Source organism: Monodon monoceros, unplaced genomic scaffold (genome assembly GCF_005190385.1).
Source record: "Monodon monoceros isolate NGI ecotype Baffin Bay Population unplaced genomic scaffold, NGI_Narwhal_1 Super_Scaffold_13, whole genome shotgun sequence".
NCBI classification, from domain to species: Eukaryota; Metazoa; Chordata; class Mammalia; order Artiodactyla; family Monodontidae; genus Monodon; species Monodon monoceros.
Genome location: NW_021703769.1, coordinates 10,806,809 through 10,824,890, shown reverse-complemented (window position 1 = coordinate 10,824,890; position 18,082 = coordinate 10,806,809). Strand labels below are relative to the sequence as shown.

At 41.8% G+C, this 18,082-nt stretch overlaps 1 protein-coding gene across 1 annotated transcript; it reads left to right on the top strand.

Moving 5' to 3' along the window:
• Window positions 1-303: 303 nt before the first annotated feature.
• PARD6B (par-6 family cell polarity regulator beta) lies at window positions 304-17,389 on the top strand. Its single transcript, XM_029222122.1, has 3 exons — window positions 304-743; window positions 5,366-5,588; window positions 14,209-17,389. Exons 1-3 carry the CDS (start codon window positions 678-680, stop codon window positions 15,036-15,038), a joined length of 1,119 nt encoding a protein of 372 aa, XP_029077955.1. The 5' UTR covers window positions 304-677; the 3' UTR covers window positions 15,039-17,389.
• Window positions 17,390-18,082: the final 693 nt, after the last annotated feature.

Below are 18,082 nucleotides of genomic sequence, written 5' to 3'. Positions count from 1 at the left end.
CTCGCGCTTCCGGCCTGCCTTCCCGGGGCGGAAACTCCAGGGCCCGCGCATGCGCTTTCCAGCTCTCCTACTAGGTCGGGAGAGGAGGTCCACGGCTTCAGGTGATCCCGCCCCTCCCTCGCAGCGTGGGACCAATCGTACGGCGGCGGGCGGGACTTTCGCGGAGGCGGCCCGCCCACGCGCTGCGCGAGACGTGTACCGATTGGTTGGCGCTGGGGGCGCAGGTGCGCGCTTCCCATTGGGTGTGGGCGGAGCGCGAGCCTCCAAGGCGTCTACAGAAGCTGCAGGTGAGCGCGCGCACGTGCCGCGGCTCCCGCCCGGCTGGGGTGCGCGCGCGCGGGCTCGCGGGGGAAAGCGGCTGAGAGCTAGGCTGCGGCGCCTGTCCCCTGTGCTCCGCCCCCTCCTCCTTCTTCGCCGTCGCGGCCGTCGCAGAGGCCCGGAGGGAGGGAGCCGCGTTCCCGCCCGCCGCGCCGCCAGTCTCACCCTCGGTCCCACCGCGTGAGGAGCCAGCCGAGCGGAGCTCTGCGCGGAGACCCGAGCCACGGTCGCCTCTCTGCAGGTGCCTGTGAGGAGGCGCCTGGGCCGCAGCCGAGTCCCGAGCCCAGCGGCCGGGCACTCGCTCTCCGCGCTCGAGGGGCGGCCCGTCTGGAGGAGGCTGTTGCGGGTCAGGCCTCAGGATGAACCGCAGCCACCGGCACGGAGCGGGCAGCGGCTGCCTGGGCACCATGGAGGTGAAGAGCAAGGTGCGCGGGGCCCGGGCTGGGCGGAGCGGCCGGCTAGATGGGGACTGGCGGTCAGAGCCTTGAGGGGGGTGCTCCCGGGGCCTGGGGGAGGCCTGGGGGAAGCCAAGGGCTGGCCGGGGACGGCCTGAGGAGCTGCCCGCTGTCTGGGACCGTGGTGGGCGCGATGGTGGGATTTGGAGGCAGGAGATGGTGGATAATACGCTTGCTGTGAAGAGGACGAGCGTGGGGGGTTGTGTCTGCTCCTGCCCCAGGTAGGGAGGAGACCAGCTGAGCGCTTAATCTATCTCCTTAAAAATCATTCCTGTTCAAGGATGGGAGTAAGGGCCGAGGTATAGCCGAGGATGGGAGGCGTTTGAGCGCAGCGTGGTACGAAAGGTTTGGAGGAATTCTACCTCTTGGCCTTCTGAGTAGAGTATTTGGAACACCCGTGGTCACAGAATGTTACCCCTTTCTGTGGCTCAAGGGTGCATCAAGTGGTGAAGGAGAGAGCCCAGGGAACTCAAGAGCCCTTGTAAAGTTAGCTTTGCTTCCTGCTTAGAGATTTTTCTAGCACTAACGTTGGTATGCATTTAATCTATAAAATTAACACTATCGCCTTTCGTTTGAGTAGCACTTCACAGTTTGAGTCTGGGTGCCCTCTTCATTCCATCCTGCTACCTTTTCACATCAAGTGCTTTCACTCTTGACCACCGGTATGCCGGTCTGCTGATAATTACGTCAGTATCCCCCGAGTTCCTAAATTGCAGGGCTCCCTGAGCAGGACGGTGTATAGGGATTAGTGAGGGAATGCTTTCCAACGGGGGTTTTGAGATGGAATTTGAAGATGGTCGGCGGCTACGGGAACGTTTTCAGCAAGCATTTCATGAATTGAAGAGCCAGAGGGGACTTAGATAACCTAGTCTGATCCTCTGAGAAGATGGGGGCTCAGAAAGCTTATGACTTCGACCAGGTGTGCTTTTTATGACAAAACCTTAAAACCATTTACAAAATAAGTTTTAGGCTTTATAGAATAGAAAAAAGAGGACATGGGCTGGGCCCTGAGAACATTTAAAATAAAGAGTTGGGAAGATCAAAACACATGAAAGAATAGGAGAAAAGTAAAAGCGTATCAACTCTAAGAATAATGAAACATCATTGAATGTAAGACTACGGGGTGGGGTAGGGGGGAGGAGAATGCAAAATCCAGGAGTGATTTTCAGTGAAGTAGAGTAGGAAGGCTCCCTGGAGCCTGTGGTAGAATGGTTTTTATTATCTGGAGTTGATAAACAAAGTTCTGTAAGTTGCTGTTACTGAGATGATCACATCAAGAGTATCTGCATTCATTTTTCACATTATTTTACAATGTTATTTTTGACTTAACTCGTGTATCAGAATAGGCACTAGTTAAGAAACCCTTCTGCTTAATAAGAAGAGAAATGTAGCTATAGCCGTTTCACGAATATGCTGTCTCCTGTGTCCTCCGTGGAACTGCCATAGCAAATTGAAGTGACACGCTTGAACTAAGGGTTAAGATAACTCAAAATATAGAGAGCTTTTCCTCTAGCAGTATAGTGGTGGTAGTTCCGTGGCCAGTGGTTGAACCTTCTCATGGCATTTTTGTCATAAATCTAGTTTGGGTTTGTGGGAGTTGAGGTTAAGAAAAGAAAGACATTTATGATGTTGCATAATCTTAAAATTCAGTTTGTGGTCCTAATCTTGGTAGAAAGTATTTAATCTTTTTATCATAGGAAAAAATGAGTAGGGATTCTAGGTGTTCTGATAGTCAAATGGTAATTTATCTCTGAGACTAGAAAACCTCGAGCACTTGGGGACTGGAATTTCAGGCTTTCTGCCCTTTTTTTCTGTCAACTGGTTTGTGAATCTTTCCCATACTGCCCATTATATATTTGACCTGCCATACTGGACTTCTGGTGAACCGTGTCTCTTAAATAGAATCAAGGCATTCTGAGAACCTGCATCTCATAAAGTGTGGTCCCACTAGTGCTCTAGCTGCTGATAAATAGGCACAGTAGAGGTGCTGTTTCTAGTGTGTCAGTGGCACCTTATGTTTTAAGTATATATTTAATGGATTAAATAAAACATTTGGCATCTTTACCATTTAAAAAATATTTGGACAGATGTGTGAAACAATACTTCCTTTTTCACTGCTTTGGTGATATCACAGCTTTTTACAAAGCTGGTCGCTAAGAGGTTGTAACCACAACTTGGTGATGTGCAGATCCACGTTTCAGGATTTCTTTTTCTTCTGCATAGAAAACAGTGTCAACGTCATATCTTTGCTCATGGAAGGGGAAAATGGTACAAATAAAGTAATGGATAATGCAAATATAACTATAGTTAAGTTGTGATACCAGTTACCATGTGACTTTTTTTGGTAACTGATTTATCTTCCTGTTTCTCCAGAGTTGGAAAAGCTCTTAATAATCAAGGTGATGTCCTTTAATAACCTTAGGTTATTAAACACTTGGAATAGTCTTTGAGCTGTACATTTCCTAGTTATTATTCATGGGCAAACAATATTAAGTTTTCATTTCTAGAGTGTACCAAAAGATGCTGGGAGACAGGTTGTCCATACACATTCTGGGTGACCAAGGCAAACTAGACCAGGCTAAGAAAAGTTATAATAGTTGTCGATTGGGTCTTAATGTTATCTCTATTTTAGTATTTTTCTTCATGTAGTAAAAAGTTCTCTTAATCCTATTGTTTTGCTGCAAGAAGCATAACAATTTCTCTTTTTTTTTTTCCTGCTAACATTGCAAAAAGGGCACATCTACTTGTGAAGCCATGCAATTTTCCATTGTTTTCATCATAACATTTAAGCAAGAGAAAAAAATGTTGAGCAAAGAATTTTTATCCACAAGCTTTAGCAAAAACATTGCAGCCCTAAAATATTCAATTATTAGATGTTACTCCCATTCACCAGGGGAAGTAGTAAAACCCTGAGATGAATCAGAAAGCACTAGGATGTTGTGATACCAGAATAAAGAAAATGGAGAAGAAACTATGACTTTTTATAACATCATAAGACTAACTCTGATATGAAGGGTGTTCCCCAGTTATTATTTACTTTGAAACGTGAAGGTATGACTACACTTGTTGAGCGCTTTAGGTATGAGTCACCTTATGTTCTTGACAGATGTTAGTGTTTATGTTTCAGGAATGTGTTTTGGAAACTTTTGACTTGTTGGAGGTGAGAAGTGGTTTTAGTAATTTTTCATTTTAATTTGAAACTAGTGAGTGGTGTGGGCGTAAAGCAAGGCAGATGAGGTTCTTCGAGACAGCAAAAGCAGTGAGTTCAGAGAGACCGTGGGATCCTTAGGGAAATGAACTGACACATTTGTAACCTGCTCAAATTATTCTGATAGGGACTTTCTCTGCAAGATGCTTAAGGCTGTCTTAGGGGTACATTAGTGTTTCTTGCCATTAATAGATATTTAGAGGAAAAATGAGTTCAGTGGTCAAACATATTTGGCAAACATTTGTTTAAAAACTTTTTTTTTTTTTTCTCAACCACAGGACTTAACTGAGCGTTTAATATCTGGTCTCCACAGTGATTCCTAAGAGTGTAATTATAGTTATGTAGCATTTCCCAAACTTGTGTGACTGGGGCACTTTTTGAGGAAGGCTGATGAATCTTTCTTATGTTTCCACATTTGAGGAAATGCCATGCTAGTCCCATTGTTAAGTCATGGATCCTATTTATTATGGACTAGATGAAGCCAGTCCTTCGTGTTGAGTAAGAACCACTTAAATAATTTGGCATTTGGAAGGCAGAGGTGTGAATCTAGAGTAGGGAAGCAGACCTGAGAACCAGAATTGTGGAGATAAATATTGGGCATGATGGAAGTGTCGTCCTCCCTGTTCGTGTGATCCCTTAATGCCTCTCATATAGTTATTCTCTTTCCCCACTAGTTTCTGAGCTCTGGTGCAGGCCTGAACCTTTCATTCTCTAGGGCCTAGCACTGTGCCAAGCACGTAAACACTTTTGCTTTAATTGGAGAGTTGTAGGACATATATTTAATGTACTGTGTGTGTGTGTGTTTTTAAGATTAACATAGGGAAGACACTTCTTATCTCTAGACCTGTTTCTTATATGACATACCTCCATTTGTATCCTACCTTAGTGCCAAGAAACTCAAAGTCCTTTTTGTATATGTTGCTGTTAATTCTTGCCACTTCCTGTGAAATTGTAATTCCTTTTATGGGGAAGGAAACTTAGATGCTTTTTGCTACCAGTCAAAATAAAGACTTAGGAACATCTTTGTTACCCCATGGCCTGAGTGAGGAGCAGATACTGCTGTCAGGATCTGGGCTCCAGACAGGGTTTGTTTGAGCTGAGTCACTCTGCAGGACAGTCCCCAGTGAGACCTGGGTACCCCAGGGATTAAGTTGAGCCTGCATCTCTTGAAGGGAATGCCCTTCAGAGATGCAGCAGTGAGCAGACACATTCCTGTGCCTTCCTTATGTTGTTTTATCTCCTGATAATGAGGTTTCTGACAATAGACCATGTTATTGGAACTGTCTTCTTCATTAAGGGAAAGACTGTGCCTGTGAATTTTTCTGTCATGCATTTTAAGATTGGATCCTGTTACCTTTTTTAAAATTAATATGTTTATTTATAGTTTGGAGCTGAATTTCGTCGGTTTTCACTGGAAAGATCAAAACCTGGAAAGTTTGAGGAGTTTTATGGATTACTGCAACATGTTCATAAGATACCCAATGTTGACGTTTTAGTAGGCTATGCAGACATCCACGGAGATTTACTACCTATAAATAACGATGATAATTATCACAAAGCTGTTTCAACGGCCAACCCACTGCTTAGGATTTTTATACAAAAAAAGGGTAAGTAACAATGTTTAGAAAAATTATTTTAGAATTAGAAGTTGTTTATTTTCCTCATTGATAGGACACACAGAATTCACTACAAATTTAATGAATAGACATTTTGTGTGAATCTTCTTACCATATTAACTAACAAGTGAGTTAAGACATCTGTGATATTATTGGTTTAATTGACATCTTTACACTTCACTAAGTATACTTTGGAAAGATTGCGGGTTTTTAAAAAAATTTATTTTTATTTTATTTTTGGCTGCGTTGGGTCTTCGTTGCCGTGCACAGGCTTTCTCTAGTTGCGGCGAGCGGGGGCTACTCTTCGTTGTGGTGCACGGGCTTCTCATTGAGGTGGCTTCTCTTGTTGCGGAGCACGGGCTCTAGGGGCGTGGGCCTCAGTAGTTACAGCACGCCGGCTCAGTAGTTGTGGCTCACAGGCTCAGTAGTTGTGGCTCGCGGGCTCTAGAGTGCAGGCTCAGTAGCTGTGGCACATAGGCTTAGTTGCTCCGTGGCGTGTGGGATCTTCCCAGACCAGGGATCGAACCCGTGTCCCCTGCATTGGCAGGCGGATTCTTAACTGCTGCACCACGAGGGAAGTCCGAAAGATTGTGGTTTTAATTACTTTATAACCTCTTAGATTTTTTAAAAATGGAAATTAGGAATTTATTGAATCTTCACTTTGTTGAATGGAATTTTGTCCATTCAGAAAGATGTGGTAGGAGGAGTATGACTTTGGAGTCTGGGAAACATTCTACTTTTTTGGTAGCAATTAACTTTGAAATCTGTATGCACCACTTAATAGGTACCTGAAGGAAAGCTGTTTATTCTTCCTGGGTCGCGGTATCTTTATCTATAGAATGAACATACTATCTCATAGGATTACTAGGAAGTTTAAATGAGCTCAGTGCAGTGCTCTGGCATGTAGTATGCCTCCGGTGAATGTTTTCTTTCCTTTTAAGGCATTTTTCACAGAAATAAAACTAGTGAATTATCTGGAAAATCAGAGAGCAAGTCATTATTTTGGAGGAATGTAAACATTGATATTGGTCTTGCAAAAGAACATTTTAAAATAACCACTCTATATGGCAAGAATTGAAACGTATTTTGAGCCCTAAAACTTTTAACTTTGTGGCCTCCTCCGTGTGTGTGTGTTTATCTGTGTCCGCCTGTAGATGGCCATGGTGTGTGCCATTTATTCCTTTGTCTTTGGTAAATGAAGAGGTTTGGAAAGGCGACATGAGAGCCACAAGCCCAGTATTGGTGGGATAATCAAAGCCTTACTGTGTTTGTAAACCAACCCAGAAAGCAGTTTGAGGGAGTGGGTAGAAATTACCCTTGAAGGTGAAACTTTCTTTCCAATCAGTTGATAAGCATTGGACCACTCCTAGGGCTTTGAAATTCCACTGATTGTGTATCTTTGCTTCTGGGTTTGGAGGAACTAAAGTCCGCCAACAAAATAAACCTCCAAGGGTAGAGTAACTTACATCTGTATCACTTGACTATTTACAAAATACTTTACAAACATGCAAATTCATTTTCCCAAAGACCCCTAAGATGGATTTCCTAGGTATGTGGCAGGGGTGTGGTACAATTAGAGTGTTACTTCAGGAAGACTCATTTGGCTGTTCAGGATGAATTGGAGTATGCAGCAGTCTTACAGGAGAGAGCAAGGAGCAGCGGGGTGAGAGACGCTGAGAAGCTGCCCCGGCAGGAGACCAGGTGAGGAAGATAAAGGGGAGGATCTGAGAGTCACTGCGCTCCCCCCTGGAGGGCAGAGGGTTGAAGAGGCGTCCAGAGGAAAATAGCTTTCTGAATTTGATCCTGATGGTGCCATAAAACAGGTACAGTCTGGAAGAGAGATTGACTTGGAAAGAAAATTGGTTTGGTTATAGGACAAAAAAGCTTATCTGGCTGGCGAGTTTCAACCTTGTCCCGTAGGAAATCAGAAATGATGGGCTGGAGCTTAGGGTGGAAATCTAGAGGCTGATCAAAGAGCTGAAAGTCTGCAGAAAAGTGATAGTTGAAATTTTGGGGAGTGGACATAAGGGCTTGCTGAGATGAAGAGCAGGGATGGTTCTTAGAAAGCTATGTATAGAATGTTGGAGAAGGAAGAGAAGACGAAACATTGGAGTGGAACTTGTCATTTTAAGCAGAATAATTTAAATCATTGTTGTTGCATAGAAGGCCTGTCTTGTTAGCAGTTGTAATTTTCATTATAAATTTGCTGTTTGGAACATGTATGTAAATATAGAATGACTATTTTTAAACTACTGCCATCTGACAGAACTTGTTGGATTATCCCCTTCGTTAGAAAGATGATAGGTGTTGGATTATACTACCACATGTTTTTGTTACTGGAATTGTAACACTTACGTGCTCATAGGATTAATCCTAACATCTTTTACGGGCGGTTATCATCTGCTGTTTCCTTTTCAAATATGTTTAGATGTAAACAAAAGCTTTCTGTGCTGTAGAGGTAAATAACCAGTACAATTCAGAGCCCTCAGAATTTGATCTAGAAATAGGCAGTGTGTTCAACAGAAAATTTTTGTTTTTAAAAATGTAACTTTAGGACATCCCTGGTGGTCCGGCGGTTAAGACTCCATGCCTGCACTGCAGGGGGACACGGGTTCAATCCCTGGTCGGGGAACTAAGATCCCGCATGCCACCCGATGCGGCCAAAAAATAAAAAAGTAACTGTAATACAAATATGACTTAAGCAAAACATGAAAAGTCAGTCAGTCGATTCATTCCTGCTGAAAACCCTCCAATGGTTTCCGTTGCATCCAGAATAAAATACATCCTGATTTGTGCTCCACAGCAGTGTCTCCTTCCTCCATTCTCCCACTCCCCCCTCACAGCAACCACATTGGCTTTCTTTCTGTCCCTAGGACTCAGCGGGCTTGTTGCCGTCTCTGTGCTTCTGCACTTGCTGTTCCTTCTGTAAGCAACGCTTTTCCTGCAGTTGGTCCCATGGCTGCCTCCTCCTCCCTCAGTTCTCAGCTCAGAGGACTTTCTCAGAGGGGCCTCTTCTGACCACCCTAGCTAGGGCCCCCCAACCTCCACCTTTACCACATTACCCTCTGGTTATTTAGGTAGAGTTAACATGTTTGTTGTCTGTCTTACAGAGTTACACAGTGCCCTGTAGTTTGTGGTGATACCTTTTTTCTTTTAAACAGAGCTCAACAGATGCTTAAGTAGAAAGCTGATTTTACTTAAACTTTAATGAACATTAAATTCAGGAAACTAATGTAAAACATGGCATTAAGTACAGTTACATTTTCTTGCTTAATTACAGCACACTTTCTGTTTTACGGGCCTGTTGCTTCCAATTTAGGAACCAGTAGGGCAGCAGTTGCACTTGATGTGGCACCAAGCGATGTTTTTAAAAGACAGACATGAAAACTATTTTAAATTTTAAACCGTGTGACCTTTTAAAATCTGATACCCTCTACCAAATAAAGCTTCTTTGAAGTGAAAGCTCAGGATTGAAGGCATAAACCGCTTCATAGCTTGAACTCGGGGGTAGCGTCATTGCATATCTTGAAAAGTTTTATGTTTTACAATAATTTATTGTTAGAGGAGAAAACCCAGACTCTATTTCCAGGGCTGTTATTGTGGAAGCAAAAACAAAACAAAAATCCTGATATTTTAAAAGTTACTTTCGCAGAGCATCCTAGGGCTTTTGCCAGCCCCCTCACCCTGTCAGAGTTTAGAATTTCCTCATTTATTTGAGGGAAAAAGAGAGTTTTTCTTCTCTTGTTGTTCAGGTGGTTCTTGTATGGTAAACAATCTCAGAAAATATTTAAAGGTTGCACCTTTAGAAAAAGTACTCAGGTCATTCCTGTAGGTTTGGAATGCAGCCAGGGAAATGTGTATTTTTTAAAAGCCCGTTGTGATGATCAGCCAAGTCTGAGGCCCGTTGACCTGCACGGACTTCTCGCCAGATCTGATCAGAATACCTACACCACAACTTCTTGCTGTGTCACAGTCTGTTTCTGTGTGCCATCAGACAAACACATTTGTATCATGGGTTTATTCAAAGGAGTATGTTGGAAATACCAGAAGGGCCTTGCTTTAAGCCTCATCTGCGTTAGGACGTGGCCTTGTGGCCCAGACACCTGGAACTGGGTAGCCACTTAAACTGTCTCTTAGAACTTTACTGTGCGTGGGATGTTATTTGGAAGCTGTATTTTAAGGTTATATCTTAGTGAGTCAGGGTTGAATTTAGAAATGGTCTAAGGGGTATACATTTTAATAGTAAATTGTGAAAAATTGTTTAACAGAAGGTACGGCCCCAGAAATAAAAAAATTCTGAGTAACAGCTCAGAATGTGACGCCAGTTGCTTATGACAGAAACCTGGGTGTCGCCTTTGACACATACCTTTTTTTCAGTCACCAAGCCTATTAAAAATGTGTTCTAATTACTTTTCAAGCTTATTTCCCCATTCCACTGCCTCTGCCCCAGGCCAGGTACCATCCTAAATTACCTGCAGTAAAACCTCCTGTCTTCCCCGCAGGTCCCTCCTCCAGCTTGCAGCCAGAGTGAGCTTTGTAGGAAAACCAAAATCTTTGGTTTTCTTCCCTTTGCCCTCAGGCTGAAGCCGGTAATCCTCCCCACTTCCCCGGAGGCCGTGTCTGTCTGCAGGGCCCTGGCCGCCTGGACTTGGCTCCAGCTCCTCCTCTTCTCTCCCCTCCCACCCTGCCTTCTCACCGTCTCCTCCGCCGACCCCATCCTGCCCGGCTCTGTGTTTGTTGTATCGGCACCCGGAAGTTCTTCCCTCCCTTCTACCTGATTAGCTACTGGTTTGTTTTCCAGTCTCAGTATAAACCACGCTCCCCAGAGAAGCCTTGCCTTACCCTGCAGACCAGGCTGAGTTCCCGCTGATAAACTTCACAGCTCTTGGCACCTCTGTAATAATATAATGGTTTCAAGTTCTTTGTTAATTGCCATCTATTTTAGTCTGTAAGCACCATGAAAGCAAGCACCTTAGCTGTTTGGTGCGCTGGATCTGCAGCACACAGCACGATGTCTAGCCACATAGTAGCAGGTGCTTCTTAAGTGTCTGGCATTTGTTATTCCTTATATTAGGAAGTGAAGGGATCTGCAGACTTCGAATATTGCTTTAAGTGATGTTTAGTCCTTTTAAAGTTGCCACATGTATTTCATTTAACCATTTTGGATTAGAACAAGGGCTGGCAAACTCAGGCTTGCTGGCTGTTTTCATGGAACACAACCATGATCACTCCGTTCTGTATTGCCTGTGGCTGCTTTTGCAACAGAGACCGTATGACCTGCAATACCTAAAATATTTACTGTACAAACTCTACAGAAAAAGGCTGTCCACCCCTTGATTAGAACAATTTCAAAAATTATTTCATTCTTCCCCTGTCTTCCTACTGAACTTGAATGGGTCATAATCTTGAACTTTCTTGATGACGCTACCATGAACTGTTACTGTTTTGTTGCTGTACACGGATGCTGCTGGGATTTATATAACGCTTTTGTTTTGTTTGTTTGTTTTCAGGTTTGCTTTTTCTTCACTGTAGGCTTTTATTTTTTGTATCTGTGCCTGCCACTCACTGGTGGACCCTTACCCCTGACTGTGACTTAAGACTGTGAGCTGAGGAATGAGATAACCAGGGTTTTTTGGAATTAATGTTTAAAAAGTAAGAGGCTCAGAGGGAGGCCCTTCAGGGCTCCCTTCCTCTGTGAGTAAAGCACAGGGGCTTTTTGTGTGTAAGGAAGTGAGACATCCAGTTTGGCTGTTTGGCGGCATTCCAGGGGTAGATCCTTGTCTGTTTCGGTGAGCTGAGATTGTCAGGCTCGGGATAGGTGAGGTTTCGCTGAGCCTATATCACACACTGTTGCATAAAGCCTGGGTTTATACAAGTGAAAGGTTGCCATGAGCCAGGATTCCAACTTTCCGTCTCTTTCTGAGTTTTGTACTTTGACAGACATGCTCAGGTGGAACGTCAGGCCTGTTCCCTGTAGATGTTCACCTTTACACTTTAAACTGACACCCTGTACCCTGGCTTTCTGCCAAAATATTTCTTTTCCCAGTGGCTGGAAACTGATTAGCTAGATGGGAGAACAAAGGTGCCTTTGTACTGGGGCATATTGCTTTTGAGAATTTAGCAGAGAGCATTCAAACAGAGTCTGGATGCAATGCCAAATTATGCAGATTTGGGGGGTTTTTTGGTCAGGTTTCCCATGAATAGGTATGTAGGCAACTTAGTTTTGTTCTCCTTTTGTATGGTCTGGAATTTCCCATATAAAAATTGTGTGGGCTTTCTTAATTGATTGTAAAATGAAATATACAATTTTGAATAAACACATTCAGTAGAAGATCATTGTTGATAGATTTCTGGCTACATTTTGCCCAAAAGATTCTTTTGTCAGTCAGTTTATTTCCCAAGCCAAATTATAAATAAATTTCTGTCTTTGTAAGAACACAGTGTAAGTACTTTCTCCATAAATGAAGCAAAATTATCCCCAGGGGGAAAATGCCCCAAAATCAGGTACCACTAGGCTTTTTTTTTTTTGGTTGTACTGGGTCTTAGTTGTGGCAGGTGGGGCTCCTTAGTTGTGGCATGCATGTGGGATCTAGTTCCCTGACCAGGGATCAAACCCAGGCCCCCTGCATTGGGAGCGCAGAGTCCTAACCACTGCGCCACCAGGGAAGTCCCCAGGTACCCCTAGTCTTGTACATTTATCTGAAACTAGCTTTTGAAGAGTGTTCCAGCAGCACTGAGAAAAAAATACTGAAGTTCTCCAGGCTCTGACACACAGTGGACATTTAACATTCACTGTGTGAATTGAACATGTACGGTATTGGCCTTAGTAAGAAAACCTGGGGCCAGTCTTCTGTCTGTACCTTATTTTGTACCCTTAATTTCCTGGTCTGTAAAGTAAAGGTAATAACACTTACCGACAGGGGGGCCGAGAGTTGGGTGACAAGAGACTACAGATGGAAGCCCTGTGAAGACACAGTCTGGTGATGTTACTGTTGTCTGTAGCAGTGATTGAGACTAGGACTTTAAACTAGTTCTTGGGATGGTGGGGGCACTTTTGTCTTTTTTATTCTTATTAAATATTTTTTTAATCCTTGGAGATTGTGACTTTTTAGTTTATCCCCATTCCAGTTATTTTTGAAATGTGATTTCACCTTTTATGCCTGCTGTTAATTCTGTTTCCTCATCCTCTGATGAGACATGTTGTTTGTAGACTGTCTACCTCCAGCTGTGGGATTTAAGGAGATCTAGTTTTAGTGCCCTGTTTTCCCTGGTTTACATCAGAGATTATAAATTGCTGGCTTGAAGAATAAATTCAACCCCCAGATGTTATTTTGCTCAAACAGGTTTTTGTTGTTATTTAATTAGGTGTCGGCATTTTAAATGGGAAGGTTTTTCTTTTTTTTTAACCTAAAAAAACAAGACTTTCTGACAAGTTGGACTGTCCACACAGATTCCTACAGTCCGTGAAGAAAAGCTGCCTGGAGCGAGAAAAGCCATGCCATTAAATGGGGCAGGAGCTCTCAGCTTTGCCAGAATCCTCACCCCTCCCTGTTGTCTCTGTCTTATACCTCAGCCTCTTTCAAAAGTGGGAAAATGAAAGGTTAAGAACTCCCCCAGAAAACTGAGGGAGAGTGTATTTGCAGAAGACCAGAATTCCTGTGTTTGATATGCATTCATTTAATTACATTATCATTTTATGTGTATTATCCATTTCATTTAATTACAGGCAGACCTCAGATATATTGTGGGTTCAATAAAGCAAATATCGCGATAAAGCGAGTCACATGAATTCTTGCACAAATTAAGCGTGTAATAGCATCACGTCTAAAAAAATACATAACTCAAGTTTAAAATACTTTTTTGCTAAAAAAAAATGTTAACCATCACCTGAGCCTTCAGCAGGTCATAATCTTTCTGCAGTAGTGATGTCAAAGATCACTGATCAAAGCACATCGTAACAAGTATAATAATTTAAAAGTTTGAAGTATTGCAAGAATTAACAAAATGTGACCCAGAGATACGAAGTGAGCAAATGCTGTTGGAAAAATGGCGTCGGTAGACTTGCTCGGTGCAGGGTCACCACAAACCTTCAATTTGTAAAAAAACACAATTATCTGTGAAGCGCAGTAAAAAGAGGTCTGCTTGTACACTGTCCTCCCAGACTCTAGTACAGGTATTTGAGCTTCAAAAGTGCCCAATTTCGTGTCATTGAGTCAAATATGATAAACATGCAAATTGGAGGTGTTTAAACAAACTTAGGGAAAATACAATGTACATAACTTGTTTTAAATGGTGTTTAAGAATGTGTGTGCGAGGCTTATCAGAATTTCATCTGCCATATTTAATGTTGTTTGAGTCATTGAGCTTTTTCAAATTTAACTTCAACTTTTGGTAACTTCATGGTGAATACTCGAGAGGGCCACCTATTGGGCTTTTCTGGTATAGCATGTCTTACTGCGCTACATTTTCAGCCGATAGGAACAGGCTGATATTTAACGAGTTTGTTTATGTATCAAATATATTTGAGTTGTCCTTTCTGTACAGATTTCACTATAGATAAATGGGCGTTTTTACAGCATTTCTATAATTATTGTATTTTATTTTTAAACAGAAGAAGCAGACTACAGTGCCTTTGGTACAGACACACTAATTAAGAAGAAGAATGTTTTAACCAATGTGTTGCGTCCTGACAACCATAGAAAAAAGCCACACATAGTCATTAGTATGCCCCAGGACTTCAGACCTGTGTCTTCTATTATAGACGTGGATATTCTCCCAGAAACACATCGTAGGGTCCGTCTTTACAAATATGGCACTGAGAAACCCCTAGGATTCTACATCCGGGACGGCTCCAGTGTCAGGGTGACACCCCATGGCTTAGAGAAGGTCCCAGGGATCTTTATATCCAGACTTGTGCCGGGAGGTCTGGCTCAAAGCACAGGACTATTAGCCGTTAATGATGAAGTTTTAGAAGTTAATGGCATAGAAGTTTCCGGGAAGAGTCTAGATCAAGTAACTGACATGATGATTGCAAACAGCCGCAACCTCATCATCACAGTGAGACCAGCAAACCAGAGGAATAACGTCATTAGGAACAGTCGGACTTCCGGCAGCTCTGGCCAGTCTACTGACAACAGCCTTCCTGGCTATCCACAGCAGATCGAACCGAGCTTTGAGCCAGAGGATGAAGACAGCGATGAAGATGACATTATTATTGAAGACAATGGTGTGCCACAGCAGATCCCTAAGGCTGTTCGCAACACCGAGAGCCTAGAATCATTAACACAAATAGAACTCAGTTTTGAATCTGGACAGAACGGTTTTATTCCTTCTAATGAAGTGAGCTTAGCACCCTTAGCAAGTGGCACAAATACAGAATTTGAAACGCGTGCTCCAGATCAAAAACTCTTAGAAGAAGATGGCACGATCATAACACTATGAAACCGTCGCGTCTGAATGTTTTCTGAGTGAGGATGCCATGGAGACTTGTAAATTGGCTAGTTTAAAGCATATGTACCTCTGAACCAGTGATCTGGGACAGGCATGAAAAAAATATATTGCAAGCTTAAAATGTTATTAAAATAGTAGTTCAATAATTAATATAAACTTCAGTGGGTCAGAGGTGAATTTAAGTGTAAAACAAAGGGGCCTTTGCTAATGAAATGATGTGCTTTTGCTATTTTGTCTATAGAGAACTGGATGTTAGAGCACATTCCCAGAACTACACATAAGGACTAGATCATTTCCGTTTGAAGTGGTTGCATATTTAACCTGCTGTGCAGAGCCTGGTTGATTTTTCCTTTAACTGTATATCTTTTAATTCTAACGTGAAGAAGTCTGAGTCTCTCTTTCGGTACTTTGGGACCTTGGCTCCTATATTCCCCATGTTGTATTTTGATTTTTTAATATTGTTCCTCTGTTGCTAATTGTAGCGAGTAATTTTTTCAAATGCTTTTTTTTTCCTAATTTCTAAGAAATCAAATCAATTGACTGTTTTTAGGGGTTGCTTCCTAAGTTATAAAGCATTGAAGCTATGTTCCTGAATTAAGAAACTCTAACAGTTGTTCAGGTCCGTGTTTGCCCATGGGAGACTCTCTCCCATAACCTCTTCTTGTCCTCATTCCAAATCTCATTAGAAATCATTCCTTTTGTTGTTTGTGTGTATATTTTTTTTGTCTGCCTTTTTACTCTTTTAATGTATTTGAGTAGTGTGAATTATTTTCGTTAAAAAAAAAAATGCACCCAAACTAAGAGATTTTTACACACAGGACAACCTTGTGCACTTTTTATATGAAAATTTTGGGTTTTCCTTAATGGGATTTCTAGGAACACTGCCTACACTTTATGAAAAGTATGTCGTATTCACCTCTGACAGGTAGAGTGTATCTCGATTAATTTTATGAGGCTATTTATTACTTTCCGATGCATCCACTTAGCAAGGTAAGAGTAAGGCTGCTAACTTTCGTTCCTTGCCTGGTTTCATTGTATGGAGGTGCACAGGCACTATAGTAGCTTGTATATAGAGACTAAGAATAGTATGAACTACATGAGTTCCCTGTGACTTATGGATATTTCTCTCAGAGTTATTTATTGATTAATTTTATGCTAGGGCTAGAATGGATACCTTATAACAATTGTGTGCTATTAAAACAATGAAGAATCAAATGACTCCGTTTTGAAGGATATTTTCTCTATATGGTAGAAGTATATGAAGTAAAGTTGATTAAATGAAGCTCTCTTGACTCAGAATACTTCAGTGTATTTTGCCCACATTTTACCACTAAACATGTTATCACTAAACTGTTAACTGCACAACATTATGTAATACAGTGTACTTGTTGAATTCATTGAAGTTCTTCCAGTTATATAACCACTATTTTTTAATGGCATTCCAGGTTTAACATTCTGTTGAGTTCTATAAATTTGACTCTTGAATGGCAAAATGTTAATAAGTAGAAGGTTACATTTAACTTATAATTATAAGCGGTGCAGGGCTTCAACATTTTAAGTAAAAATACTTTCACATACTACCTCTCTCTCTTTCTTTTTTTTAACAAAGTTTTAACATCAGAACTTTTCTCTTAGGGGAAGAAATACTTCAGGGCTTGACTTTTTGTACAACTTTTAACTGTAAAATACAGATTTGTCTTGTATGTATTCATGAAAATGGAAATCAAAGCTGCTAGTGCTTTTTTTTTTTTTTTTTTTTGGCGGTACGCGGGCCTCTCATTGTTTTGGCCTCTCCCGTTGCGGAGCACAGGCTCCGGACGCGCAGGCTCAGCGGCCATGGCTCACGGGCCCAGCCGCTCCGCGGCGTGTGGGATCTTCCCGGACCGGGGCACGAACCCGCGTCCCCTGCATCGGCAGGCAGACTCTCAACCACTGCGCCACCAGGGAAGCCCTGCTAGTGATTTTTAATTATTCCCACTAAGGGTATATGTCAACGGTCTTTTCAACTAGATCTCTCGTTTAAATTATTGGTGAAAGAATTGATTGCTAGACGTATTGTAAAACCAATAGATCTTGGTTATACAATAAAATGTCGATTCATTGGTAGTCTGAATTATTTCAAGTGTACCTTATTAACAAAAGTATCAGTGGACTCGGCATAAAATTGTATAGTACTAAATGTCAGGCTAACTGTGAATTGTTCTGTATCTTAAGTAAATTTATGATAATGTCCTCATGAGCTATCAACAAAATATATGTACTTTTGTGAACTATGGATTTTCTAATTAAATTTTACATGCAACATGATTTTTACATGAATGCTACTTTGTTTAAACTATCAAATGTCAGTATTTTACTACAATTTTATTATAAAATGTACATTATCACTAAATGAGCTTTGATTTTAAAAATCAAATTAGCTTTAGTTGTATATTATTTTTTACAAATAAAGATAGACTTGTATAAAGGCTACTTTCTTGTCTGCAAATATATGAAAAGTCACCCAACAAATATTTACCAAGCACCCATTACAGCAAATGGGTAGGGAGAAAATTGCTAAGTTATAACAAGATCCTGGCTTCCTTAATTTTTAGAAGATCAACACCAGGAATTCCTGACGGGCCAGTGGTTAGGACTCCGCGCTTGCACTGCCGAGGGCCCGGGTTAGAGTTAGGGTTAGGGTTAGGATTAGGGCATTTAAAATGTAGTTAAATTCTGATAATGTGAGAGGTTATGCATGATATCCATATAGAATTATCACTTACATTGTTTAAGATTATTTGAAATAAGGCAAAAGTTGTTTGTAAAGTGAAAGTTTCTCTTCTGAATTCAAATTCACTTAGTTATACTTTTTATTACCACCCCAGGTACAGGTATTGCCTATATGGATTGAGTTCACTTTATGCTGAACACTGTAAAAGGCCTGAGATAAAACAGACCCTCTTCCTGAGCCAAGTCTAATCCCAAATTAGTCACCCAGTCATTGGCTAAGTCGATCTCTGCACTAACTCCTCTGCCATCCAGCATGCAGGATA

Excerpts from the sequence above, each read along its gene's own strand:
- PARD6B (XM_029222122.1), top strand. The coding sequence starts at position 678 with ATGAACCGCAGCCACCGGCACGGAGCGGGCAGCGGCTGCCTGGGCACC. Across the intron at positions 744-5,365 it reads CCATGGAGGTGAAGAGCAAG|TTTGGAGCTGAATTTCGTCG; the intron begins GTGCGCGGGGCC and ends GTTTATTTATAG. Across the intron at positions 5,589-14,208 it reads GATTTTTATACAAAAAAAGG|AAGAAGCAGACTACAGTGCC; the intron begins GTAAGTAACAAT and ends ATTTTTAAACAG.